Source organism: Vulpes vulpes, chromosome 7 (genome assembly GCF_048418805.1).
Source record: "Vulpes vulpes isolate BD-2025 chromosome 7, VulVul3, whole genome shotgun sequence".
Lineage (NCBI taxonomy): Eukaryota > Metazoa > Chordata > Mammalia > Carnivora > Canidae > Vulpes > Vulpes vulpes.
In genome coordinates, this window is record NC_132786.1 from 96296468 (window position 1) to 96319610 (window position 23143).

General features: G+C 36.9%; 1 protein-coding gene across 4 annotated transcripts in view; it reads left to right on the top strand.

Moving 5' to 3' along the window:
- The window catches only part of BZW2 (basic leucine zipper and W2 domains 2), a 65939-nt gene extending 45956 nt beyond the window's left edge, over positions 1 to 19983 (top strand). For all 4 annotated transcript variants that reach the window (XM_072764453.1, XM_072764456.1, XM_072764454.1 and 1 more), the window contains 6 exons: positions 412 to 521; positions 5279 to 5449; positions 7669 to 7815; positions 9162 to 9300; positions 15775 to 15897; positions 16859 to 19983. In XM_072764453.1, coding sequence (XP_072620554.1) covers positions 412 to 521; positions 5279 to 5449; positions 7669 to 7815; positions 9162 to 9300; positions 15775 to 15897; positions 16859 to 16887 — 719 coding nt within the window. In that variant the 3' untranslated portion in view covers positions 16888 to 19983. The remainder of the gene's footprint in view (positions 1 to 411; positions 522 to 5278; positions 5450 to 7668; positions 7816 to 9161; positions 9301 to 15774; positions 15898 to 16858) is intronic.
- The last annotated feature ends 3160 nt before the right edge of the window (positions 19984 to 23143 follow it).

Genomic DNA, 23143 nt, shown 5'->3' on the forward strand with positions numbered 1-23143 from the left:
ATTACACACATAAAATATTGGTGAGCCACAGAGTGAAATAGAGGCAAAAGCACTAGAAAGTACTGGGCTTTTAATCTGTTTGAAACCAAAGTAAAAATAAATAAATAAATTTACAATTTTACCAGGTTGGAATTAGGGAGTCCCACTTTGAAAAATATTTTAACTTTTTCCCTCTTATAAAAAATACTCTCTTGAGTAATGAAAATAGAACTGTGCCTAATGAAGAGAAGAGAACTGCACCTAGAGAGCTATGCATTTGTACTCAACCAATTCAAGTCTTTGAGCAGTTTACTCATTTCAGGAAACCTAACGGGCAGGGTGGCCTTGTCCATCATCACAAGTGGTTTTGCTTATGAAAGGAATGAAACTCTCACTTTTTTTCTTTTTCTTTTTCTTTTTTTTTTTTAACAGGTATTGCAGCCTCATTTGCTGTCAAGCTTTTTAAAGCATGGATGGCAGAAAAAGATGCCAACTCTGTTACCTCTTCTTTGAGAAAAGCCAACTTAGACAAGAGGCTGCTTGTAAGTGTTGTCTAGACAAGGGATTGTATGCTTGATGTGTCAGTTGTGGGTTTGTCGATCCATGCCTGAAATGCTTGGGTCTATGTTAAATTAGAGCGTGGTTCCTTTTATTTCTGTATATTTGGCAGATCGAAACTAATTTCAACTTAATCTTTATAAATAAATGGAATGACAAAATTAAGGTGTCCAATTTTAAGTTGTAATATTATAAAGTCCCATCAGTCCCACCTAATTAAACATTTATGTGTTAGGTTAGAGATGGATGACACTGATCTCACATGATTGTTAATTTAACAAAAATAACAGTTTAAACAGGATTCCTTGTTTATACCAAGATACCTTGGAAATACTTGGGTATTTGCAATAAACTGCAAATAAGTTTATTGTGGTTGATTCTAAGCTTCTGTGATCACAATTACTTGATTATATTTTTATTTCTCTTTGTATTTAAAAAAGAATCAAGAGAAAAATTTTGTTCTTATATTTCTATCTGCTCACTATAATTTCTTTCTGCTAGAAGCAACAGATGTGCAAATGACAGAAATTTCTCCAAGTGACATTGCTTTTGAAATCTAGGACAAAGTCTAAAATTGAAGGACACCTTTATCATCTTCTCTTCACCTGGTCTTTCCTGTTTTTCACTTCTGAAGTGTTCCAGTGGGCAAGGGTATCTGCCTATCTGTAGGGTAATTCTAAAAGTAGGCTCTTCCCCTCAGAAAACCCAAGGATAATTTTAACTATAAATGCTTTCACTGTCCTTTTTTTTTTTTTAAGATTTTATTTATTTGTTCATGAGAGACACACAGAGAGAGAGGCAAAAACATAGAGGGAGAAGCAGGCTCCCAGCAGGACCCCAGGATCACGACTGGAGTTGAAGACAGGCACTCAACCACTGAACCACCTGGGTCCCCCAATGCTTTTAGTTTCAATCACTTAAAATTTCTTATCTCTTAAAGCTTACCTTAAAATAGCCCTTTTGGGTCTTTAAAGTCTTAATACGATTAAGAAGAAAATTTTAAAGATACAGAATCTAGCTAATTTCTGGAGCTAATAATAAGTTGTGTGTGTGGTTTTTTTTTTTTTTTTTTTTTTAAAGGTTTTATTTACTTATTTATTCAGGAGAGACACAGAGAGAGGCAGAGGGAGAAGCAAGCAGGCTCCTTGTCGGGAGCCCAATATGGGACTCTATCCTAGAACTCTGGGATCACGCCCTAAGCCAAAGGCAGATTGCTGAGCCACCCAGGTGTCCCTAATAATAAGTTTTATTCAGCCTATATTTGAGTGCCTGTTCTGTGCCAGGCATGATCCTAGAAGTTGAGGAGCCAGGAGAGAACAGGATAGAAAAGTTCCTTGCCTTAAAGAACCTACTTTCTCAAGGACTTCAGGTAGATCCTGTATACAGAAGGAGAAAACGTAAGTGATAGGTGTCAAAGCTGAATGGAAGTTCATGGGAAGACAATATATATTCTTGTTCCTAGGTCTGTGGATAAGCTATATCTGGGCCACGTCCCACTGTGATCCATATACCTTTTCATTCTGAGACCTAGCCTGCAGCTGCACCTCCCATGTGGGCCATTCTGTCCTCGTGGCAAAGGACCAGGAGCGCAGGAGATAGAAGTGAATCACTCCAGTGTAGTAAAAGCTCAGCTCTTACTGGCCGAAAGAAGTCATCGTGAAGCCTAGAAGTGGGGTGTGTGGGAAAGTTCATTCTGTCGTAACCTACTGTTGTTCCACCTCTGCACACAGACACAGCAAGGAGGGGCTTTCTTAATACTTATTTAAAGGAGAGAGGGCAAATGATTGGGAACAAATATACAGTCTATTATAACTTGCCACAAAAGACTCAGTTATTTCTTAAGCCATGATTCCTTAAAGATGCCAATAGGCAGAGCTTGGTTAACTTTATTAAGTCACTTAAATTTTTTTAATGTCTTTCCTTTTTGAAAAGTATATTATTTAACTGTTCCTACGAGGTTTCCATGTCGGCATATGTTTTGGATAAGAAAAGCACAGGTAGACATTTCTACAAGAAACACTGTATGCTTGACAAGAACAGAGTATTTCTCTGTGGACCGTGCCGCTTGCTATTTGCTAACTCAGTAAATGAAGGGGAAACTAGAGGGTCAGTTTCACCATCAAAGAGGAAAGTTTTTGTTTCCTTAACACAACAAAATTCTCTCTGACTGTACTAGTACATTTTAGGAAAAAAAGCATATCTCAAAGTTCAATAGTTACCCACTTCTGTAATATGGAAGCACAAAAAAATTATAGCAACTCTGAAAAGAGGGGATGGAAGGCAACAGACTAAATCAACCATTAAAATATGTAGTTCAGGAGCACGTGGGTAACTAAGTGGTTGAGCGACTGCTGAGCGACTCAGGTTGTGAATCCTGGGGTCCTGGGATCAAGTCCTACATCAGGATCCCTGCACGGAGCATGCTTCTCTCTCTCCCTATGTCTCTGCCTCTCTCTGTGTGTCTCTCATGAATAAATAAACTCTTTAAAAAAGAATGTAGTTCAATAAGAAATTAAAAGTGCTATGAGGAAAAAATGAACTAGGGAAGCTCTAAGGAGTGTCAGAGTAGGATGCGATTTTCAGTGGTAAGAGAAGGTCTCTGATAAGGTAACATTTGTGTAAAGACTTGAAGGAGGTAAGGAGTGAGCAATCTAGGTATCTCTAGGAAGAGTTCTCCAGGCAAAGGAACAGAATGCAAAGGTTTTGGGGCATAGCATGTTGGGGGCAGTAAGGGGGAGAGTGGTTGGTAAGAGTGAAAGAACAGATCAGCTCAGAGATGTAGCAGGTCCGATAACATCTAGTAACTTTGGTTTTTATTCTGATGGAAAACTTTTGGGAAATTCTCAGCAGAATTGTGTATAATTGTGTTTAGGGTCTAAACGGGATCACTCTGGCTTTGCTTTTGGGAATAGACTCAGAAGCAAGAGCAGAAGCGGGGAGACTTTAATCTGATGGACATTTGTACCTAGATAGGGTTTTTCTAACAAACACAAACCATATTCCAAGCCAATAAATGTCATGATAGGATTTAGACCAACTTTACTTCGGTTTAATCTGAATAATAATCTTCAGTGTATTATGTGTCATTTATAAGGGCTATGGATATAGTTCATAAATAAGCCACCAGTAATATGTTTGATGATATATTGCTCTGAACATAATTGTAGATCAAGCTTTGCAGTCCCATTCTTACTAAATTGAATATTGAATACTTGTGTGGAGTAACAGAATAATTGGGTGTCCTCAGCTGTGACCTTAAATATAGCTGGCCACACAATTTCAGTCAAGCTCCTTAGCCTTGTTGAGACTTCAGTCATCCTCTATAAAAATTTTTACTTTACATAATTATGAGGAATATGCCCATCACATTTTGATTCATAGAAGAAGCTCAAATTAGTTCCCTGCATCTCAGATTTGGAAGACCTCTTGAATGACAGAACAAATGTGCCAGAATTTCAGTCTGATATGAAATGTTTGCTTTAACATGAATATGTTTGTTTGTTTGTTTATTTATTTATTTTAAAGATTTTATTTATTTATTCATGAGAGACAGAGAGAGAGAGAGAGGCAGAGACACAGGCAGAGGGAGAAGCAAGCTCCCTGTGGGGAACCTGATGCGGGACTTGATCCCCAGTCTTCAGGATCACACCCTGGGCTGAAGGCAGGCGCTAAACCACTGAGCCACTGGGGCTGCTCTGAATATGTGTTTAATAGCTGCTCCCATCAACTCTTCTGACATTTTGAAACTCGGAACTCAACAAGACAAGTTTGGGGATGATGATATAGAGAATATTGAAATTTGAGTCATGTCATAGAGGGCTTTGGCTCCGTCCCTCTACCTGGTGGCAAACCTGTTACAGATTTTTCCACCGAGATTTTTACTGGAGCAATATAGCCCGTTGACCATACATATGCAAATCTAACCACCATGAAAGTTTGGATCTATTTTTTTAGACTGCAGCAGTCTGAAAAATGTGAGAGCTTTAAAAACTGTCTTAATATCTTAGTTGGGTGTTAAAGTCATACAGGATTAGAACATGACTAAGTGTTACTGAGACTCTGCCAAGCTGTGTAAGGTAAAATGGAAGTGAGGTAAAAATATGCAAGCAGCCATGGTATACTGCTCTCTTTAAAAATTTCCAACAGAATTATGTAATGAACTGAAGAGTTGATAGGGTTGGTTTAGATTAGATCTTGCTGTGACTTAATTTAGAGCCACCATCATTAATAGACAAAAATTTTCTTTCGCTCCAAGCTAGTATTGGAATAATAGCAGCATTTTCTCGGAATGTGAATAGAGGTTCTTGAGATAATAGTCAATGTTTTTCTAATGTTATCTCAAGACATCTCAGCAGTATTAAAACTGACTTTTGCCTTTTAACTCATAAGTTATCATATTATTTGCATTTAATTTAGCAAGTTTACTTCTGTATTCATACATGCTACACTTTGATTAAAGTGAAAGAGATAGTAAATATTGGTTCACAATGAGTGAAGCCAGTTTATATAAGTTGCTTAGCATTTTTTTCTCTTTTTCTATAAAACTGCCTAATTTTAGAAGGTGCTTAGCGAATGCTCAAGAAATATACCCAAGATTTGTTGTTTTGACAATCATCCTTTGTTCTGGTCTTCCAAATATGAGATGGCCTGAGTGCTATTTTAATATGAAAATGTTGTCCTTTATGCTTACTGAAATATGAATAGTTTTTTGTTTAATAGTCTTTGTCCTTTTGTCTTTCAGGAACTCTTTCCAGTTAATAGGCAGAGCGTGGATCATTTTGCTAAATACTTCACTGACGCAGGCCTAAAGGAGCTTTCCGACTTCCTCCGAGTCCAGCAGTCCCTGGGCACCAGGAAGGAGCTGCAGAAGGAGCTCCAGGAGCGTCTTTCTCAGGAATGCCCAATCAAGGAGGTAGGAAACCATCGGCTTGTATCACTGCAAAACACATGAATGGGAGCAGTAACATCATGTAGCACAGACTTGACCTTCCTGAAGGAGACTTCCTTTGTTTACGTCTGTGAATTTTATGTATTTGTTTATACCATTTAAACTAGCTTAATTGCAAAGTTTTGATTCAGAATCCTCTAGCATGTTCCAGAAATTGATGGTCATTTCCACGCAAGTGATTTATTTTATCAGGCTACTGTGATTAGCTGAATAGTTCATCTGTTAAATAGAGTTGCCATCCACTCCATATACACCATTATAGAGTGGGTTTTCCATTTTATCGCAGATAATATAATATGGCTAAGTATATGGTTAGTATTTGAAATCAACACTGGGTATTTCAGGGATCACTGGGTATGAATATGTAGAGTTTTTTTTAATTTCAAGACAAAAAATGTTGATGGTTTTTTAATTTATATCTTGGGAAAAGAGCAGTTGGGCCAGTGGCTTATTTGATCATACTCGGAATAGCTGTGTATCCCTGTAAATGTAAATACTACCTTTTTTTATAATGGTAGTTTGTATAACTATGACTGTATATTTTTAATTTTTAAAAAATTGGGTAGCCCTGGTGGCGCAGCGCTTTAGCGCCGCCTGCAGCCCGGGGTGTGATCCTGGAGACCCGGGATCGAGTCCCACATTGGGCTTCCTGCATGGAGCCTGCTTCTCCCTCTGCCTGTGTCTCTGCCTCTCTCTCACTCTCTCTGAATGAATAAATAAATAAATCTTAAAAAAAAAAAAAATTCCCATCTGGGACACGTGGGTGGCTCAACGGTTGAGCATCTACCTTTGACTCAGGGCATGATCCCGAGATCGAGTTCCTGCACGGAGCCTGCTTCTCCCTTTGCCTGTGTCTCTGCCTCTCTGTGTATGTGTGTCTCTCATGAATAAATAAATAAAATATTTAAAAAAAACTCCCATCTGAAGAAAACCTCCTATTTGAACTTTAACAGTTTTTACATGATAATCCAAAATTAAATCAAGTCCTTTCCTTTTGCCATTCACTTCCAAGTCCCAAGTGCTTAGCACTCTGTGCTCTAAGCCCCACCCGGCACCTTATGTGGCTGGAGAATTCTGGACCAATGCTATCCAGCAGATGGAGGTGTTGTGACAAAAATATTTCTAAGTCTCACGGCAGTAAGGTCAGTAATATATTCAGGAACATTTCTCCAAGTAAGAACTTGAACATGACTTTTCGATGGAGGGGAAAAAAAGCAAAACCAACATCATAACACTGATGCTTCTGGATGCAAGGATGTCACCTATCTTGGCAGCTTCCTCCAGCCAGCTCAGGCACTGGGACCTCCCAGTCCCCTCTCTTCTCTAAGGCCACTTAACCCATTTATGACACCAGCCAGGAGGAAAGAAAACTATATTCCCTGAAGAGTGGGGATGGGGCAAGAGTCGTGCTATTCACAAAGCAGTAGTATACTTGATAGAGATTATGGTGTTTCATCACTTTGGAGGACCTAACACCTGTCTTTGTGATTATATTTCAAAAGGGAAAATACTTTTCTAAACAAGTTTGATTAAGCTAGGCAGACCTTTTATTCCAGGCTATCTGATTAGAGGATAAATTTGCATATTTAAACATGATTCTAAGGGAGAAAATAACCTGTCTGTTGTTGTTGGATTAATATGTATCATATAAAAAAAATTGCCTCTGCACTTTATAGTTTATTCACATGGGGAATCAGGGTCATCAGAAGTAATCATTAAGGAATAAATTATAGTGAATGGACTTGCACAAACCCAAGACATCATTCATCAACGGGTTTAAAGTTGAGAGTTGAGGATCGGAGGAAAAGAGTCCCGGCTCCATTCCCTTGTTTGAAACCCCATGAGAGAATCAAATTGGCCCACGTAATCTGCTCTGCTGGACCCAAGGGGGGTTGCTACATGTAAAAGAATTAACTCCTAAGGAACAAAGATTCCCTCTTATTTCTTACTACCCAGCAGCTCCTGGCCAGAGCTGAACCTATTAATTTTTAGACTAAAAATAAATCTGCTTTGAGAACACATCATTGTGTTTTTCCTCCCTCTTGTCCGCTGAGAATATGTCCCAGGAAAAGAGGAACTGAGCAGAATATTTATCCACCCAAAACCTTTTACTGACCAGGCACAGTGAGAGGGAACCTCCTACCTGCCTGTTCCTCTTTGACCCCTTCCTCCCTGAAATGTAGGTGGTGCTCTACGTCAAAGAAGAAATGAAGAGGAATGATCTTCCAGAGACAGCAGTGATTGGACTTCTGTGGACCTGTATAATGAATGCTGTTGAATGGAACAAGAAGGAAGAACTGGTTGCGGAGCAGGCCCTTAAACACCTGAAGGTACAGACTCAAGAGGGCACAGTTGTGGCTGCAGACCGATGGCAGCTGTCAACTCTACATTTGACACATGGGTTCTAACTGCACTTCACCCAGGTTTAGGCCAAAGATAGATGTCCATTTTTTTTTCTTTAATTTTGTTGTTGTTGTGGGTTTATTTTGTTTTGTTTTGATTTCAAATTTGCCATTATCTAAAATGTCTCAGAGGTAAGGGCCTATGAAATATTAAAGAGTAAATTCTTACTAAACACAATGTCGGGGGCACCTTGGTGGCTCCGTTAGTTAAGCGCCTGCCTTTGGCTCAGGTCATGATCCCAGAGTCCTGGGATCAAGCTCCGTGTCGGGCTTCCTGTTTAGTGGGGAGTTTCCTTCTTCCTCTCCCTCTGCCCCTCCTCCTGCTTATGCTCTCTTGCTCTCAAATAAATAAATAAATAACCTTAAAAAAATAAACACAATGTCAGAAAATTCACAGAATAATCATATTCAGTATTTAAAGAAAAATATGGCCTAACTATTGTTTTGTGTTTTTTTTTTTCTTTCTACATGACAAAAATTCTTGATAATTTTGTTAAAGTAGACTACTGATTGGCATTAGAATTTGAGAAGTGTCTGATTGGTCAGAAGTCAATTCATTGTGTAAATTGCATGTTTTTTTCATGGATACATGTTTTTGCTTGTTTAATCCCTATAAAACTATATTAAGATGAGTGAAAGACTTAGATCCTTCCTTCAGAGTTTACATTTGAGCTAGTAAGTCAAAAACTACCTAGTAGAAATTAGGTAGAATGTAAATTAAAGAACTCTCAGGGTTTAGAACAGAGCAGTGAGTAAAATCTGCAGGTTAACTTGATCCGGGAGGGCTCCTTGGAGGAAATTTGTGAATGGGGTTAGTTAGGTCTTAAGAGAAAATGGTGGCTATACATCAGGGACCGGAAACCAGGGACAATTGGGACAAAGGGAGCAATATGAACAAAATGAACAAAACCACAAAGATGACCTGTGAGGGGGGTCCGGGATATATGGAAAAGAAAACTCCACACTCCACCAATACCGAATGTGGCCACTCCAAGACCTCACTCTATTTTCTTTTTATAGTGCCCAGTAGATGACATAGTACATAGCCTTTAATAAAGTCAGAATTTCATATTTGATCTCTTCTTTTAGTGGGTACTGTGAAGAAATCTGTTGTGATGCTAAGATAAAAGATAAATTCTGATTGGACACTGTTATAATCCTAAAAGTAAATGCTTTCTAAGCAAATCCCCGATTCCTGCTGTGATTCAAGTATTGTTGGCCCTGTACTTCCCATGAAAATTAATGGTTGGTCTTATTCCCCACTTTTGTTCCAGCAATATGCTCCACTGCTGGCTGTGTTTAGTTCCCAGGGCCAGTCAGAACTGATCCTCCTCCAGAAGGTTCAAGAATACTGTTACGACAACATCCATTTCATGAAAGCTTTTCAGAAGATCGTGGTTCTCTTTTATAAAGGTATCTGTCCATGTTAGTCTACAACGTTTCCATGTTTTGTTGAAGCTCTTTGAGGCCCAGCACAGGGTTGGGGGAGGCAAAGGGGGAAATGGGGTTCATGCTAATTTTTGTAAGTTTTAGTGAGGCAACCATATTATGTGAAAAGAGAAAGTGCAAATGCCATATAGGCATGATTAGGCCCCTGGGCCCATTGCCAGAAGGCTGATGATAAACTGGTTATTATTTTGGGTGGGGAGGGATGGTGAAAAAGACTGTACTAACAAAAAGTAATGAGGTCTGCTTTTGAATTTTAAGGATTAGCTCTAATAACAGTGACTACTGAGGGCTGCCTGTAGTATATTCAGACCTGCTCAGATGCTAAAAAGCTGACTGAAATAATTAGCTTTTTACTTTGTATTTTAATTATCTGGTCCAGCCATTCTCCTGTTCTTCATGGAAATGATTATTTTTAGAATTTTCACTTTACTGTCTTTTCATTGTATTTGGAAGGATTAGGTTGTCATGACAACTAGCACTGCCTTTAATAAGTGAACACTATTAGAGTGTTAACTGATCTCATTTTCTATACCTGTAGTATACAAAAAATGATCCTGGGCTATTCTTTGGTCTGAGTTCACATAGTTTTATGGGGGTAAGAAAGAGCACTTAAGAAATGATATATTTTGAACATTATAAAATGATTAACATCAACTAAATGTTTCTTTTTCCTTTCTATGTGTTTTTAAATTTGTCTATTTTGAATGATAATTTGAGCATGTGGAGTGTAAGAATTTTATATTATTGATTAATAGCTATTTTTAAAATGTTCAAGCATTTCACAGAGTTCTAATTATCCAGATTCTTCAGATGCACATATCTTGGCTACAAGTGTTTGGGTAATATTTTACTTTCTCAGCATGAGGGTATTCAGCACAATTTTTATATCAGTAGGAGTATGTGCTTCCACGTCCCATTTGAAGTTCAGTACTTGGTGTGTTTCTCTGGCCAGATCTGAATTAGGTCCTCTTGGACATGGTGTCAGGAGATATCAACGTCCTAAAACTAGGGCTTAGAGGATGCCCAAGGTGACCCATCAGAACCCAACCTGAGGGTCATATATGCCTACCCACCTGCGGTACCCAGTAGCCAAGAAAGAGAAACCGTGCCCACCCAGCCTGTGGCCACTCTGTCCACACTAACCATTGCTCACTTCACTGTAAACTGGTAGAGAGAGACCTCTGAGACAGGTTTCACATTTGCTTTGTGAGTGGCCAGGATTATCCCCTATAGAAAAGCAAACTGTTTGTAAACTACTAGCCTAAGCACACAGTTTACTTTCTTGTCACTTAAGAGCTAACCCAACTGAAGCGATCTGGAGGTGGTGGAAGGGGAGGTGGGTGGGGGGTGGTGGGGGTGACTGGGTGATGGGCACTGAGGTGGGCACTTGACGGGATGAGCACTGGGTGTTATTCTATATGTTGGCAAATTGAACTCCAATAAAAAATAAATTTATATTTTAAAAAAAGCTAACCCAACTAAACCAAATCTTTTTGTAACAGAGACGTAACTGTTTGAGCCTTATCTGCAGGAGCACTTCATTTTATTATTGAACTTGATTTTCACACACACACACACACATATACACGTACTATTCTTTGTCAGTAATGGCATCTATTAAAATTCTTTTTCAGATTTCTCATTTTAACCATTAATGTCAACATTCTTTCCCACTGTACTCCTTATAACATCTACTGACAACAAAACTGGATACTTTGAGTGATTTCTTATTCTTCATCTCCACATGCAAAAGAACCAGAGACCTGAAATTATAAAATTAACAGAGAAGTGGATACCAAGAAGAAAAAAGAAGAAGCAATAGCTCTTCCTAAGGCCATTGATTAACTAGGTGGTCAGGTTTTAAGTAGTTAAAAGTCAGGTCTGTGGAAAGTATGAGCAAACCCAAGGGAACACAGGAAGGTGTCAACGTCAGTTTTATTCTGGCTTAGTTATTTTTGTAAATGAAATCAGGAAACCATAAAATGGAAACCGAAAATACATCGCTGAGGGATGAAAACTAAGTGTTATTTCCTAGGTAGTTTCATAATTTCCCACAAAATTATACAGATAGGCTATTATACTGGATGAAATAATTAGATTTTTTTTTTCCTCTTGGAAACATGGAATCCCCAAGGAATGATCTTTCCACCCTACTATTAAGAGTTAGTGTTTACCTTCTTACCTTTTTTTGGATAGTGGTTTTTTATTTGACCTAATTTTATCCAACAAACATCTGTGCACCAGGAGATGTACATTTTTTGTTTTATGAGGACTTGGATGTTCTTATTCTGTATTTCATATGCCTAGAAATGCTTCAGGAATAGTGTGTATGTATTAAAGCACTCTCTTCCCAGTGCTACTGTGCATATGAATCACCTAGAGAGCTTATTAAAACAGATTCCCCAGGGATTCTGGTTCAGAAGGTCCAGGTTCAGGCCCAACAAATTTGCATTTTAACACATTTCCAGGTGATGCTGTGACTGTTGGTCAGGACCAGTGGTCTAAAGAGTTACAAAATGCCAGAACTGACAAATTCTATGAACTATAATAACATGCATGCTCCAAGATTATACTTCTGTTTAATTCCATGTACACATACACATTCAACAAATACCAAATAGTATCTGTTTTGCTTCTTTTATGTAGTAATGTGGATTCCCTTTATTTATTGTAAGGAATATTTTGCTTTAAAGCAGGTTTTTAAAAATGTAATAGAAATAAGTAATTTCTCCTTTCACTTTTAATCTCTCTCTGTTAATATACACACATACCTTCCCTGTATTTCTAGAATATTTCTAGAATGTGAGGATAACAGACACTTGGGGGTATGATTTGCCCTGTCTCTTTGACAAACTTAATTATTTTTAAATGAATGCCAAATTGAAAGATTTTTTTTTCAAACATGTAAATAACAAGGGAATGAAAGTGAATAAACTATAAATAATAGTGCTCTTCTAGAATGAAAGAAAAAGTATAGATTGGTCATTAAGTTAAGATTCACTTTCAGTATTAAAATCTAGATTTTTACATTTCTATGCAGTAAGAAAAATAATAAGATAGTAAGCCCATCACTAATTTTCAGACATTAGTCACCTCTTAAAATAATTTCTCTTCCTTTTGTCCCAAAGCTACATACCATATTCTCAGCATGTAGATCTGAAAAATATAAAACTCCCTCCTCAAACCCTGTTAGTACCTCTATCATGGATTGTGTGGTTTGCAGGTATTTCTGAGGTTAAGTTCTGTCCCTCATGCACATTTTTGTGAAAGAAACTTTCTTTTCTCCTCCTAATAAAAGGTGAGTGGCCTTCTCACCATAGCATTCTTAAGGTAAATTATTTTTGATTTGTATGTCTATGTGACATCCCTAAAATAATGAACTTCATAAGTTTTAAGTGACATCGTTTTGGGTTTCTGTTTTTAATATATTTTTTTAAAGATTTTATTTATTTATTTATTTTAGGGAGAGAGCACATACAAGAGTTCACAAGTGGGGAGGAGGGGCAGAGAGAGAGGGAGAAAGAATCTTAAGCCGACTCCATGCTGAGCAGGGAGCCTGACAAAGGGCTCAATCCCACAACCCTGAGATCCTGACCTGAGCCAAAAGCAAGAGTGGGACACTTAACCCACTGAGCCACCCAGGCACCCCCACAAGTGACATAAGATTTTAATGTAAATATCTAAGTAAACTTTCCTACAGCTTTGCCATTCTCAGACCACTTGTACAGTCTTCTCTCTTTGATCCTAGTGAAAACCCAGCATTTAAATTATAACTCTGCAAATTGAGAAATATGTAGTTCTTCTCATCAAGTTGGATTTGTGCATCATACATTTATTGAATGCGTAGTAGATGGCAGATCTTCCATTAAATGCTGGGAATGAGACGATGAACAGAATAGATCCTAAATTTTAGAGTGTAGAAGAAAACCAATAATTAAAGTCACCATTTCATTTCTAAAATAAGACTCACACAGAGGAGGATGAGAAGTGAGATAGGATGTTAGAGGCACATAGTATTAAGCCAGATAGAATGGAAGAAGATATTTTGTAATCTGAGAGAATTCTACATGCACTTGTAGAATGTTTTTCTTACTGTACTTTTACTGATATTCTATATTCCTAGCAGGCATTTCTGGGAGATCCCAACAAACACTGTTGTTCTTCAGTGTTAATGAACTCCTCTCCCCACTTTTCCTTAGTAGGGGAGGAAGTTCTCTCTTTGTACCTCAGGAAGTTCTTTCCTCTTTAGATTAGGCCTTTCACTAAACAAATGTTGAGTTTCTTCAACTTTTTGATGTCTGTGCTTTGCTTCCTAAGCTGTCCTGTGTAATTGTTTTTGCCCCCTCTTTATTATTTCTTCCCTGGTACTAGAAATTTGGTCTTGCAGCAAGTATTCATTACTAAATTAGGCTCTTCTAGGAACTCAACTTTGCAGTTTGCCTCACTTTCTGTGGACAGTGCTTCTGATAAGTTTTACCTAGTGATTTAGTGTCTGTTTGACCAGCATTTTAATAGTGACATGGCCTCTTGCAGCCTCTGTGGGGCAATAAAATGCACGGAGGAACTCTTAATCTTCAGAAGGAAAACCTGAGGGAAAAAGTGCAGTCTCCATCAGCTTTCCAACATGAGCATTGCATCATACATAGTTCATTAAAGTAAGGAGATAAAATAGCATTTCTCTATGTGTGTGTTACATTTTAAAATCTGTTTATTTTATAATAATAGTTCTTTAGTACTTGCCTGTAAAAAAAAAAACATACATATGTTAGATGTACATGCTAAGTGATCTGATAGGAAAGCATGACCAAAACAGTTTGGAAATTGAGTGATCTAAATCATAAGCCTCTTTAAAAATGTCATAAAAACAAATTCTCTAAAAAAGGACTTGTAAAATCCATGTTTGAGTCAATGAGTGTTCTTGAAAAATCTGTGCGAAGCAGCCTTGCACAAGAACAAGTCACGTCCTTGGGCTATGAACTGTCTGCTCCTCACCTCTGCAAACACTGGGTTTTGATGGCAAATGGCCAAAGTCTTTTTATCATTGTGAGAGAAGAGTAGGAGCTGGGAATGGGAGCGAAAAGATGAGATGCTAAGAGTAATTCTATAGGACTCTTGATTATGATTTTTATACCCAGCTTTTATGAATGAGTAAATCCAGATTTTCTTCTTCCCTTGCAAAATGTAGTGTATTTAATGATGAAAATAAGGAAAACAAACTTGATATTTTCTACAATCAGTTGTGTGCATTTTTAGTCAATTCACTTCCACTGAATCCAAACCAATTAATTCTGAAAAGGACTTCCAGTTTGGGTTATGAAAACATTAGTGATGTTTTCAATGAAAACAATATCAAATTATTTTGCTTGGTTTTTTTAAGTTAAAATTATATTTTAACTGCAAAACCTCATTAGTGTGATTTATCAGCATTTATAATGGATTGGGTGGGTGTTGGGGACAATAATAAATTCTTTTTATCTGCTTCCCATCTCATTTCTTACCCTGAAATCCCAAAAGACAACCCATTGGAATGTTAGCAAAATGCATAGACAATTATTTTCATATTCTCCTTCCTGTTCTTAACATTAAGTAGTCTAAATTAGTGGTAACTTGAGGGTTTCATGGCACATCTGTGGGATTTAGAATTTAAGGTAGAGTAGTTAATAGGTAATGCTTTTTGCTAGAAACCTATAAGAGTCTACCTAATGTCCCTGTTTTTCTCTTAATGGAGTACAAAGAAAACATTGCTCTTGTGATTTAGGATATTATAAGAAATTCATGACTTTGTGATAGAATAAATGTAGAATTTTGAGTAACATATATATTGGTCCTATGATACACCCAGATAGCTCATCTTCATACTTGTTTGTTAATAGCACTATTATATTCTACTTATGTGTTTTTATTTGCCTTTTTTTTTCCTCTCCTAAGAGAGTAAATCCTCTTAAAAGACCAGTCATTTGAGGTTACTGCTTAATCAAGACGTGTTTGAAGTTGGCAGAACACAGAGTGTTCTGAATTGCTGATTCATTTGCAAAATTACAAAATAACCCACTTTCCTACCAGCAAATTAGCACTGGGAAAGATTTCCAAGTCCCAGTAGTGACTCACAGATGAGCCTGCAATATATAATGCCTGATGGGATATATCATCATCATCATCCTCATCACTTAAGTATTTGCTAAGCTAACTCCCAAAATACAGCACTGTGCTTGCTATATGGAAATGAGCTTGATTCCTGTTCATCTTGATACATTTCAGATACGGGTTTGTTTTATAAGAGAGCTTTTAGTTTGTTTGTTTGTTTGTTTTTTTAGATTTTAGTATTTTAAAGTGATTGGTTTCTTTTAAATTATAAGACAAAAATTGCTTTAAAACATGACATTTTTTTAAAAATGACATTTATGTAGTAACTTTGAAATCTTTGGTTTGAAATTGCAGCTGATGTACTGAGTGAAGAAGCAATACTGAAATGGTACAAGGAAGCTCACGTTGCCAAAGGCAAAAGTGTCTTTCTTGACCAGATGAAGAAATTCGTTGAGTGGCTACAAAACGCAGAAGAAGGTATGATGCCATTTAACAACCATTTTAGCAGACACTTTCTCGTTATAATTAAAGGTATCTACCTCTCCCACAGGTGTTTCTGGCTCTCCTAAAACTAAAGTTCTTAGGGTATTTTCCATATTGAACATCTTGCCTACAAACTTAGCCTTCCTTTCTGAAATAAAAGCAATAAAATGTCCTACATGGTTTAAAAAAAAAAGATAACCTGTTAAATTGTCCATCCTAATGGGGGACAAAGGAATAAATCATCAGGCTTTTGTGAAAGGGGGAAAAATTGGCTACGTTACTCATTATGGGATTATGTAGGTTTTTATAAAACCTTCACTAGTACTTACAATGGGAGTACTCAGTGAAAGAATAATATTTATGAGTATGGTACATTTTTAGAAAGGCAAAGTTCATTGAAAAGCAAAAAACAGTTTGCTACTGCCCTCGTGTGACTCTCTTCCCTAGTAAATGCATGCCTGTAGCAAGAAAATTTCTTTGGGAGGTTGGGGTTTGAGGCAGATTAGAAACTCTTCCATGACTTTATTTAAAGGAATCTCTGGGGGCATCTGGCTGGTTTACTTGGCAGAGCATTATTTGACTCAGGGTCATGAGTTGGAGTCCCATGTTTGGCCTACAATTTACTTAAATTTTTTTTTTTTTTTTTTTTTTTTTTTAGTATATATGAAGCCAAAGCGAGCACTACATAATAAAAAAATTTTTTTAAAGGACAGGTGCCTGGGTGGCTCAATCAGTTAGGCTTCTGGCTCTTAGTTTTGGCTTGGGGCATGATCTCATGGGTTGTGAGATGGAGCCCTGGTCAGGATCTGCGCCCAGCGGGGAGTCAACTTGATGAGTCTCTCCCCCACCCCCGTGCTTGCTCTCTCTCTCTCTAAAAATAAGTAAATCTTTATTTTATTTTTTTAAGGAATCTCTTAATAAAAAAACCTGACTTTTCTCTCTCTTCTCTCCCCAGAATCTGAATCGGAAGGTGAAGAAAATTAGATGGCTCAAGAAGCACAATACCTAGGCTACCACACAACACTTTTACTGGGAATGCTGAACCATTTGAGAAGAGAAACTTGGCTTCTGTTTTCACAAAGAAAAAAAAAATAGGATAGGTTTCCCTCATGCAGAGGGGGAAATGGTTTTTGTTTTTGTTTTGTTTTTAAATGGAGCCCTGAGGCATCAGCTATTATACTTGGGACTCTACCTCTCACTCACTATATGCTAACTTAAAGCCATTCAACAAGGAGTCAAGTAGGTATCTGAAATTAAATACTCAACAGACTCCTCTTTTTTAGCTGTATTTTTCAGGTACTGTGTGGTGAACGCCCCACTGGTGTCTATTACAGGGCCACTTTGGTAGTTGTGTATCTGCTCGTATATGTGATTTGACAAACCAGTTTTTTAAAATAAATGGCTTTTTAAAAATCTGGGCTTCTATTCTCAGAGCTTTCTTTAGTGCACATGACTTCTTACACAGATGACTTTTCATCATTATGCTTTTTCCCTCCAACCAAAATTGTGAATGGTTACATTTGTCATCTATAGAAACAACTCTATTTCTTTCACCATCATAAGTAGTACATTTCATTCTTCTTCATACTGCAATAGAAATTGACCCAAAAGTCTACAGCCATACCATCCTGAACACACTCAATTTTGTCTGATCTCAAAAGCTAAGCAGGGTCGGGCCAGATTAGTACTTAGATGGGCGAAATCAACCCAAAATACATGCACATTAGCACATTAGCATAATACCATGAAGCGATAGTATTTTATAATTATTAGGTATGTAAATATATAGTTCCACACTTCTCATGTTTTCTCAGTACTATTTCCTCCCTGTTCGGAGGGGTAATTGATATACATATGTAAACAGATCTTTGTTTATATTTATAACTAGGTGAGTTTTGTCTTTAAATTATCTTGTCCTCAATAGTAACAATGTGGAAACATCTTACTGTTTGGGAAAGCTCATAGTTTTGTTACAGGGTTCTTTCTTAACTCTTGAAAAACTTAAGGAATGCACCTGTTGCTATTGGGGCAATCAATGGTTATCTCCAAGACATTTTATCTAAATATGAGAGTTGAAACAAGGAGGATACATGCCAAACAACATTCAGCAAATTAAGTGTATACAGAACTTTATCATTGTCATATCACCATCCTGTATCAAAAGACAGGTTTCTAGTCCATCTATTTGTCCTCAGGAAGAAAAGGAAATTTTTCCATATGACAACTACACACCTAAATCTGAACATGATGGTTTCCTCCTATATTTTAAACACTCAGCCTTTGATTGATTCCTTTCTCCCCGTTAAGAGCACTGTCAAGTTCTCTGTCCCAACAATGGATAGGGAAATATTAATTTGAATAGATCTTTTTGAAAAAAAATCCTCTGTATGTGAGAATGTCATTTTCATTATACAGGAATAATGACTGAATAACTAAACCAGGAAGAAAGAGCTTTACAGTACAGCACCTTGAAGTGATTAGAATACCCCTGGTTGTACGTATGTCTACCCTTTCTTGAAATTCTGCTGAGCGATGCCCCTCTTCCGAACTAGATTTCTTTTGTAGTCTGCTTGTTCACAATTTCCCTATATTATAAAAGAAAGTATTAATGCCTCATCCAATTATGGTACACTGCCCTGGAGATGAAAACCAGCTGGTACTGGGACAATTCTAGAATGTGTTCTTCTAGGATAGACGTTTGAAAGAAAAGCAAAAACCAGAAGGGAGAGGGGTCTGATACCTTCCAGGCTATCAATTCATGACAAGCCTCCATTATCTAGCTACCCTTCTTCCCCCTACCTAAAAATTAGTATTATGAAATGGTAGTCACATCCTAGAATACATGCAAGTGTGTTTGTTTAAATTGAAAAAAATGGAAAATTTTAGTCAGAACATAAATTTGGCCATCTAACTTGATAAGTGCTGACTGCCAATTAGGATACATGGCATATTTCAGAAGTGGAGTAAGTTAAATCTGTACCTGATATTTTGACAAAAATAGATTTATTAAAGGTAAAAATTTTGAAAATGACATGCAATTTGTAATAAAAATTTTATGTCACTTTTTATGTCTTCTTTCATATACATCATGTTTAATTTTATATGTCAATGTGTAAAAGACTTTCCCCTTCAACTTGGGGAAACAACAAAAAAGTGTGTTGGAGGATATCTGACTTTGTTTTCACTATACTCAAAGGTGAGCACACAGAGCTAGAAAGGCATAGAGTTGTCCAAGGCCTTAAAGTTAGTGACCAAGATAGAACTAAAAGTCCCATCTTCTGAGTCCCACACCTAATACTCTTTCTCCTCTATGTTCTTCTGTCAAATTATAATGAAAATATGTCTCTACAATTCAAGCAAGTGTTTTTTTTAAATAGCACTTTTTCTAGATGAATAAACATCTAGAGACTCCAGAAAATCACTTTCTAAATTATAAAAAGTAGGACTGATAAGATACTCAAAACTTAACATTTTCTAGCACAGAATATTTTTTTCCAAACAATTTGAGATAGTGATTTTAAGGTAAGCAAGCATGGAGGGGGGAAATGTTCAAATAGCAAGGACTGTATCAATAGATAAAGACAATATGGCACATATATATAGATATAGATATTTGCCATTTGTGACAACATGGATGGAGTTGAAGGGTATTATGCTAAATAAAATAAGACAAAGGCAAATACCATATGATTTCACTAATACGTGCAATCTAAAAAACAAAACAAATGAACAAAAACAAGAAACAGACCTATAAATACAAAGAATAAATGGTTGCCAGGGGGTGGGAGATGGGCAAAATGGGTGAGAGGAGTGGGAGATAAAGGCTTCCAATTATGGAATGAGTAAGTCATCGGAATAAAAGGTACAACATAGGGAATACAGTCAATTGTATTGTAATAGCGTATGGTGATAGATGGTAGCTACGCTTGTAAGCTTGGCATAATGTATTGAGTTGAATCACTATGCTGTATACCTGAAACTAATGTAATATTGTTTGTCAACTATATTCAAATAAAAAGAAAAAAAGCATCTTAAGTATTTTTAAAACTAACAAAATAAATAAAAGTTTCTGGATAGTCACAAGTCTTGATTTAATGTTAAAATAATGAAAACACTGAAAGAAAATGTAGGAAAGACCTACATAACAGGCATGGGAAAAGCGTAACAAAAAAAAACCTCCCAAAATCTGATTATAAAATGTCAACACGTTTTTTCATATTGAAGCATTCATACATGAGTAATAAATACCAAGTATATGTGGGATCAGAGTTTCAACAGATTAGATGAAAATATTTTTGATAAAAATAATCAACATAAAGAGCATCTATAAATAATGAAAAAGTGAAAAAAAATCCAAAATGACTGAAAAGTCCATTAAAATGGGCAGACAATATGGAAAGATGCTCAATCAAAGCATGTGCAAATAAATCACATGACCTTTAGAGCTAAAACTTCACAATAAATATTAACACTTTAAAAATCTCATATTCTTTGACTCAGCACTTCCATTCTGGAACCCACTCTATAGGTGTGCCCACAGACGTGTGCAGTGATCATTCTGTTAATGAAACTGGAATGGACTGAGATTTTTTCAATTGTCTAGTGGAATAAATTATGATAAAGTCATATCAGGGAATGAGGTAGACTCAAAAAGTTGCTCATAATATATGATTAAAAGAAAACGTAAGTTAAGAATATTTTCACCATTAAGAGCTGTGTTTATATAATATACCTTTATAAATACATAGAAAGGGAATGATATTTTCTAATTATTTCTGTATTAGTCTTGGGCAGACCTGGAAGAAAAAGAATTTTTCCCTTTTAATTCTGTATACTTGAATTTCTTTAGAAAGAACATGGAAGGGATGCCTGGGTGGCTCAGCAGTTGAGCATCTGCCTTTGGCTCAGGGTGTAATCCTGGGATCCAGAATCGAGTCCAGCATCAGCCTCCTTGCAAGGAGCCTGCTTCTCCCTCTGCCTGTGTCTCTGCCTCCCTCTTTGTGTGTCTCTCATGAATAAATAAAATCTTTTAAAAAGAAACGATGACATAGTTATCTGCTACAGAGATGAATACTTCCAATGTTTTTATATTCTTACAAATACTAGTTTTGCTTAATTCTTTAAATAATAGGTCCATTCTACATCAATTTTATGTCTCACCCTTCATTAAATACTATTCTGTAACATTTTTACCACATCAATAACTCTTCAAAAACGTGATTTTACAATATATGTAATTGTTCTTATTATGGATGGGCCATATTTATAACCCTGGTTCAATATAAGACATTTTATAACTCTTTGCTTTTAAAAAGCATTCAAAAATATTTGAAAAATATTTAAAAGCATAACCATTCAAAATATTTTTACTTAAGTCTGTTTATCTATAATTATTAAGAAAAATAGAAATGGAATTTGGGATTAAATAATCTGAATATTTTTAACAAAATGTGGTCTTACTTTCTGAATTTGCATTTATACATCTGAATGCATTTACTCCCATTTTGGGCATAGTTCAAGGCAGTATCATTTTAGTCAGAAATTTTAACATTTTAAAACTCTCTGTTAGCCTTTAAAGATATGAAAGTTTAAACTTCTGAAATTCAGCAGATCTGATTTATAAAACTGTAGGAGTAGGAAAAAGTAAAATATTTCATTTTCAAGCCAAGAAAATCAGCAGTCTGGAAACACCTCAGGTCTTGTCTGGCTATAGAATCATCTGATTTGAGCTAACGTGGTGTCCTCACCTGAGGTGATTCAACATCTCTGACCTCACTTTCTCCCAGCAAATGGCAATTACCTCTCTCCACTCTTATTTTTGAAAGATGATGGCCTTCAAGGGCCTTCCAAATAGATGCTTTCTACACTGCCATGGCCCTCTTCTTGTAAAATGAATGTGAGTAAAACAATTCTTCCATGAAAAACACCTTTTAAGAACTAGTCTTTGCACATCTAAAATCTCTACATCTTGGTTTTGTGTCTTTCAATTATTTATCGATCAATAAATAAAAATGCATAGTCTATGTCTTGAATAGAAACAGCACACCTGTGTAATCAGCCATCAGATGAGACAGAGAACATTAGCAGAGTCTCAGAAGCCCCCCCCCCCCATGCCTTTCCCAATCTCCACCTTCACTTCCTCAACATAAAGCATTACCTTGCATTCTGACAGCATAGAGGCACTTTGCCTGTCTTCGAAGTGGTTGCAGACAGTGTTATTTTGTTTATAACCTTCTTTCATTCAACTTTGCTTTACCTATTTTGTTGTTGTCCTTTGTTTAGTTCCTTTCTGGTATGTAATTAAGTCAATACAATCTTTCTACCAACAATAATACCCAGCTCTTTGAGCAAGAACATGTGAAACACGAGAACTTTTTTTTTTTTTTTTGAGAGGGAGTGGGGAGGGGCAAAGGGAGAGAGAGAATCTCAAGCAGACTCCATGTCCACCTTAGAACCTGATGCAGGGCTCAATCTCATGACCCTGAGATCATGACCTGAGCCAAAATCAAGAGTCAGATCCTTAACCAACTGAGCCACCCAGGTGCCCCAAGAACATTCTTTTTCTAATAAGCCAAAATGTTGCACTATTTTATTTTGGTACAGAGAATAATATCTGTTTTTCAGAGATAGTTTTGGAACGCACACATTTCCTCATGGTAGCTATTACAAAAAGAAAATCATTCCTGCCTTCTCTGAAGCAGTAGTCACATTTTATGTGGGCAAGATCGATTCTTCAAAAATTAAATCAGAGATTACTGTGGCTTCAATTACATGTTCTGCCTCCCACATTTTGCTTTTGCTGGTGTGTAGGCAGAGGAGTACAGAGATGAATTTGGGATTGTCTGGCTTGAGCTTGGAGGCAGCATTCTGCCATTAATTAGCTGTTTAACTAATTAGCAAGTCACTTAATTCTTGGTATTTACTTTGCTTAATTGTAAAATAAGGGTCTGGATAAGATCATTCCTTAAACTAGGACTTCACAGCTCACACTACCCAAAGTTATATGCAAGACTCTGCTGGCAGCAGATTCTCTGAGTGGTCTGTGACTTAAGAAAGGTAAACTATAATTAGGGTAGGTTGATGGTTCTCAAAGCTCAGTATGCATCCAGATCACTCAAAGGGATCACCTGGATTGCTGGCCATACCTCCCTGAACCCCAGTACCGGGAGTTTCTGACTCAGTAGGTCACCTGGGCAAGGTCTGCACACAAGTTTGGGGTGATATCTGATCATCCCGGTGT